Below are 6,651 nucleotides of genomic sequence, written 5' to 3'. Positions count from 1 at the left end.
GGAGGAGGAGGAGGAGGAGGCAGTCAAAGTGTGTTTGCCAAAAGCAGTAGACCTAGTATCATCAAGTGTGATGGACTTCCAGATGCACAGACACACGTGTGCAGTAAAAACCTGCAGGAAGTGATGGAAGGACACATTTCATCTGTCCATCTTGTGTGTTTCCGTCATAAAACTCTTTGCCAAGAACAAAAAAAAAAAACAAACGGCACATATAAGTACATGAGCGCACGGAGAGGTTGGCGACTCGGGGAGCGCAGACATGCTGTGTCCCATTTCAGGGGCTGCCATTTTTCAAATCCACATTTCAACACTGAGCACGTCACAGCGTGTCGAAAAGGCATTTCAGAGGCTCCTCAAGCCAAGAGAAGCTCTGTCAGCATCCCAAAACCCAGCATGAGACATGAGTATGAGTCTATGAGGTTTATGGGAGCTGGTGATGATGCTATGATTAATCCTCTTTAGCCTTATCCATCCTTTGTAGACTGTCACCACAGAAATGGGACACAGCTAGCTGAGCTCTTGGATACAATCAGCGACATTGTGGTAGGGCAGGGCAGGTTTGCTCATATAATACAATTGATACTCTGATGAAGAAGGGGGTAACATTAACTCAAAAAATATATTTTTAAGACATTTTCAATGTTTTCCACTCGTCAAACGAAAGCACCTCGTCACATCACGACTACAATCTTACACGGTCAGGCATTTTAACATTTCTGTATCACTTCTAACATTGACACACGTCTGAAGTGATTACTGTCAGATTCAAGTAAAGGCTGAAGCTGAAGTTAAATGAGCCCAGAGACTGAAAAACACGTCTTGTTCCAGCTTCTTACGAAGTGCCAGGACGTATTACAGCGATGAGCGAGCGAGAGGACATCAGATTGTATCAGTGTTTCCCAGTGAACATGTCCTAACCTGCTTCATGTGTCAGCGGATATATCTGCACTTGCCCCACCTCCAACCTGTTTTCAATGGTCCAAATCAACACCGAATCGACACTGACGTCATTTCCGTTTCCCAGTCAGCAGTTACCATGGACGAAGAGAGACTGATGTTCATCTTGTATGACCCACAGCACCATTTTAATGAGGATACAATCAAAAGAAGATGAGGTTCTGCATCGCTCCTTGTGTATCTGCACAATTTCTTGCTCAATCAGCTAAAGTTCAACTGCTCGCTGTATGTGAGGAAGATGGCAGTACAGCGTTTGTCTGTGTCAGTGCAGTCTGTGTTTTATGATTTTTTTCCAGCATACTTTTTCAAGTACGTCGGTGTCTACAGTGGATTTTCATTCATGATCTGACGGTTTCAAACTTTGACACTTGGTGCAATCCATTGGATTATGATGTTAATTCAAGGTATTGGAAAAATTTAAATTCTAACCTGATGATGGCGCTCGATGAAAAGTCAGAGGTTCACCAAAGTGATGACAAACCTTCCAATCGCTCCTGAGGGGAAGATGAATGTCTGTGCAAAACGATCAATCCAACAGTTGTTGAGACATTTCAGTCTGGACCAAAGTGGTCGACCGACCAACAGGCCAAAATCTACAGTCAGCATGGCTGAAATGATTTTTCCTCATGGGGTGTGGCATCAAAAAAGGGGATAAAAACAATCATACGGTAATTTAATACTTCAGACTGAAACTTTACTCCCTGTATTTTCAATTTTATTCTTTTATTCTTATTTCAATAATGAATGTCCATCAAAACACTTTACTTCCAGTATGTGAGTGAAAGAGAGCCCCAATTTAATCTCTTGTCAATCTGTGTCAGACATTATAAAACAGGCTTCAGAAATAATAACTAATAAAGCTGATGAGAAAATTCTCTGTAAAAAAAAAAAAAAAAAAGATGAGCATCCTTTGCACTCACATGATTGTTAATCACTGTTTCACAGTTAAATACATTTCCTGCCTGTAAGAGACCTCAGCCCACTTTTCTTCTTTCATGGATCATTATTTTTCAATTCACTGTCAGACTCCAGCGACATCACAGCTCCTTCTTAGCTCCAGGTGTCAAATATCTCACAAGCCACAGTGGTTGCACAATATTTTCATGTCTAAATAGGCTATTACAAATCAGACACCTCTGATTGAGCAAAAGCCTTTACTTTAAGGCTAGCAATATTATATTAATACATTTATTATAGATATAAATGTATTATATTTATACTTTAAACTTTTTGTTTTTTATTTGAAGTGTTGATCCATGAGAAGATATATTTGTTTTCGGAACCAAAAAGCATCAAAATGTAGTTTTACATCCCCTCTCTTGGGCTTCCTCTAGTAGCTCTAGTAACAGCCAATCAGAAAAGAGGAGTCGCTGAGCCTCTCGTCTGATTGGCTGACAGTTTTCTGAGTGATCTAATAAAAAATATAGCAGATTTTATGTAAACACTCAGAGAAACCAAATCCTGCAAGGCTTGGTTGGTAGGTCCAGGTGGGCGGGGCTTGGGGCATGGCTGAGAGCTGTGAATGCTTTGTTGTGACATCACAAAGTTACAGAAGTACTGACAGCTGGTTTTAAGGCTCAGTTTCTGAATACAGGCTGTGTGCATTTCTCTGCGGACTGAGGCTTTGATACTTTCACAGTATTAATATAGAAGCTAGACCTGATCTATAATCAAACAACAGATGGACATCAAGTGTCAGTGCTTGAGTGAGGTTTTTTTTTTTTTTTTAATGAAGCCCAGTCCTTGTGAAACAAAGCTCTGGGAAGGCTCTCACTATCTCTACATTTTAGAAAACTTATATTAGATATATTATATGGTATATTTATATATTTAAAGGTCCCATGGGTCCAATAATATTCTAAAAATTATGCTTTTTGTTCGGTAAAATACATTTTCTCGCTAAGACCCATCAGGTTTTTACTTGTGTCATGAATTAATTTAGAACAAAGGTCTGTGTCAGCTTTTAAACATAACAGTGATTTAGTGGCTTTACGCTACACCACCTCCCTGTATGTGACCCTGCTCTGCCAGGCCTTCGCCACACTATAGATCCACTCTGACAGATGTGTCTTTATGAACAGAAAACATTACCATATGTGCCTTTCATGTATACTCAGCTATTGCCATGTAAATGGCACATTGACCTTTTCACATACGCTCAAGCTGCGGTGCTACATGAACAGAATCAAAGTGCTGCGGGGGCTCCTCCTGCTCTTTCCATCCGGTCATATCTCTGTCACTGGTTTGTCTGCTTTCCTTTCAAAATAACTGATGGCATTTGGAATCCAGTATTCCCTCATTCTAACCCTCTCTCTCTCTTTATCTCTGCCCTTTTCCCTGCAGCTTATTCAGACTCTGAAGAGGCTGATGAGACCCTCCTCGGTCGAATTCAAGTCCCCACTAGAGCTCTCTGCACAGGGTGAGAGCACCACACACACTGCCTATAGTTACATGCAATATTGTTGGTTTTCCTGTTGTCTTGACACAGAAAACATGTGGTTATCCCTCCTGTACCATAAAAGAGCTGCATGCACCACAACAAAAAAACATGTATACAGTATTTGTATTGATTTAGAGCAATCGGCCTCACCAGTACACCCACTGAATGTTAATAGCGGGCATTAATCAATGCCAGTAAGCTGTTCAGCAAAGAAGAAAGCACATTAGGGAGTGTGAGCAAATACAGGTGTGAACTCTGCTGAGCTCTCAGCGCATCCCTCATCAGTCATTTTCCTGACATCAATTGATGCCACGCTAATTATTTTCCTATTAAAATGTCATTATTGCCTCTATGGGTTTTCCTATCCTGTATTGACCCACCACACTCTGCTTCATCTCCGCCTTTCTATCATTCTTCCAGACATTCGACCTGTGGTGCTGTGTGAAAGCATTCAGCTCTTGTAATTCATTTATAAGACTGGACTGAATGTTAAAAGATGTGAGGGGAAAAAAAAACTACTAATATAATAGTGTAGGGCAGAGTTCAGCCCTTAAACCTCAGTATCTGATGAAAGCCACAGGAGACATGTTTGTACAATATCTTTTTGCCCAGTTTTTTCTTTACATTTTGCATATTGATTACTTGGCTAAAGTGCACACACATATAGCCTTGAGCAGATTGAAGCAATTGTTTTCTAGGTCATAGAAAGTATTAGATTAGAATTCATGAGCATGAAGCATCTTGTACTGTTGCCCATAACACCAGAAAAATGACTTACGAGAAGTGATTTACAATTTTTATACCCTTGTATCTTGAAAAAGGTCCATACTTTAATACTGATATGTGTGTATATTAAACACTTTTGCAATAGTGTTAATTAATAAAGAAAATGTTGATTTCATTTTCTCTTTTCTGAGAGCCTCTTTCTGTCGCAGCCGTACACAGTCAGATTTTGCAGCTGGGCTGAAGTAACTAAACACAATCACTATACATCGGCGCTCTCGCTCGCCCACTCACTCACTCCGCTAGCGGTACATAAAACTGTCAAGAACAAACCGAATGGCAAGTCTTTGCTCTTCAACACAACTGCTCAACAAACTTTGTCCTTACATTTAATGACAAAAGTTGGTTTTACACGCCTTGGAGGGGAGGGGGGGCGATCTGATGATCTTATATCTTGGACGATCTTACTTTGACATATAATCTACTTCTCAGAATAATCATACAGGTTGCGTCATTAACGATATTAATTTTCATACCAACCTTGTTTTTTTATTTGTTTGTTTTTTTTTTTGGCTGCAGGCAAAGAGATGATCGAGATGTACTTTGACTTCCGTCTGTTCCGCCTGTGGAAAAGCCGCCAGCACTCGAAGCTGCTGGACTACGACGACCTGTTGTGACGTCGCCCACCTCCTGATGGCTTGTCGGCCGGTTATCTCATATCTGAGCCTACTGTTGTACGGTGACGGGGCGTTTGGTTGAAGGGCGCCTTAGAGGCGCCTGGACCGGCTCTGCGGCAGAACTGGAGCAGCGGCGCAGTTTGGGTCTGTTTGTCCCTTCTGAAGCAACACGGTGGCCCTGTAGTTTCAGCCAGTGGTGTACTTCCCTTATCCATTTTTCACTTTCTACCTGTCTCTCTGAGAAAAGAGAAGGAGAGGGACAAGAAAAAGGAGGAGAAGCAAAAAGGACTCATCATCCTATCTTAAATGTGTCAAAAGACACTAAGTAGAGTTAGATTCCTGAGTTCAGAGAGGACGCTAGATGAAAGAGTGACGGCAGAGAACAGAAAGAGTTTAGAGGGTGACAGATCTTGTTTATCTATTTGGTTTTTTTTTTTTGCCTTTCTTTGCCTCTTCTGTTCTCTCAAGATGGAGCGTTATAGGATGGAAGTCTTTTCTTTGTCAAGTGTGGAGGTTATTTGCAATGGAATTAGAGCCTATATGTAAATAAACAAGTGCTTACTGGAGCGTCCCAGCATCTCTCGCCATGCTATCGTGTGAAAATCTAGACATTAAATTAGTCTGATAAAAAAGTTAGGTGTCTTGACTTAACCCAGCTTTTTTTTTTTTTTTTTTTTTTTTTTAAACTTTAAATAACTGTATAAGCATTTTGTACAGACTGTTGTATTAACTCAGGTTAAATCCCTTGTTTGGTACTAAGAATTGTACTTAGCCTACTGTTCGCAACATACTGTAGATCAGAATCCAAGGCCCACACACTCCTCACAGAGCCGTCTGCAGTGGAACGTCATGAGCGTCAGGGATGTCATACCTTAAGCTTGTGCGTGAAGGGTGGTGGTTTTTTTCTACACTTTTCATAGTCTTTCAGGTCGACCGTAGCTGAACAGACGGATGTATTCATGCATGTTTTCTTAGCGTTACATTTGACCCCGCTGAGCCAACACTTGCAATTCTTTCTTGAGCTGTCGGTTCACGGGTGCTGATCCTTTTTAGCGTGTTTGTATTTCGCTCGTGTGTCACTAGCTTACCTGCATTTTGTGCAGGTGGAGACTATGACGCCAGACTCTGCACACCATGGGCAGTGTCTTTGTAGGAAATAGACACATATACATACTGATAACACTCATGCTGTACTGTAGAATTCATTCATTCAACTCTCGATTTGCTCATACTTTTTGGAGTAAATGAGAATTTCTTATTGGAGACTTATCTTGAATCATTCAAAGTAGCAACGGAGTGGCAGAGGTGATACTATACTATGTTATTTTTGTTTCTCCTCACCACCAAATTGTTGTTGTTGTGTTAATATACTCTTACAAACAGTGCTCTAGCAAATTCATTTTAGTCCTTGCCGTAATCATTTCTGGCATTGATATCCATTTTAAAATGTCAGAACAGTTTAGATTTTGGAGTTGAAATGATGTGTATGTTGCATTAAAATACATAGATATTTAGTATCAGGCTTCTATAAAGTTGAGGGATTTGTGAGGTTGAAAAAAAGGGACGAAGCAGCAGAGGCCAAAATATTCCAACTTTTAATCCCTGGGCCAAACTCCAACAACACTGCATCCCATGTTTCCCATAAAGCAACTGGATAGTGTCTTTTTCTGTTAGACCCTCCCTGCATGGTAAATGTCTTTCAATCTCTCACCTTCGACATTTGTAACACATGGTGTATTATACACCAGTTTTCACATGTGGAGTGATACTCCTCATGACAAATTAACTCATCTTTATCTTTACTAAAAAAAATGTTTAAAAAAAAAAAGATTAAAACTTCACCAGACAGACATC

General features: G+C 40.4%; 1 protein-coding gene across 1 annotated transcript in view; it reads left to right on the top strand.

Moving 5' to 3' along the window:
• The window catches only part of nsmfb (NMDA receptor synaptonuclear signaling and neuronal migration factor b), a 43,115-nt gene extending 38,318 nt beyond the window's left edge, over window positions 1–4,797 (top strand). Inside the window, exons 14-15 of the mRNA XM_087171639.1 lie at window positions 3,301–3,376; window positions 4,700–4,797. Of these exons, the coding sequence (XP_087027765.1) occupies window positions 3,301–3,376; window positions 4,700–4,797 (174 nt within the window). The remainder of the gene's footprint in view (window positions 1–3,300; window positions 3,377–4,699) is intronic.
• The last annotated feature ends 1,854 nt before the right edge of the window (window positions 4,798–6,651 follow it).

Source organism: Seriola lalandi, unplaced genomic scaffold, assembly GCF_002814215.2.
Source record: "Seriola lalandi dorsalis isolate HSWRI2012SDOR001 ecotype SW California unplaced genomic scaffold, Sedor1 jcf7180002054883, whole genome shotgun sequence".
Taxonomy (NCBI): Eukaryota; Metazoa; Chordata; class Actinopteri; order Carangiformes; family Carangidae; genus Seriola; species Seriola lalandi.
The sequence above is the reverse complement of the archived record's forward strand: the minus strand, read 5'-3'. Positions and strand labels throughout refer to the sequence as shown.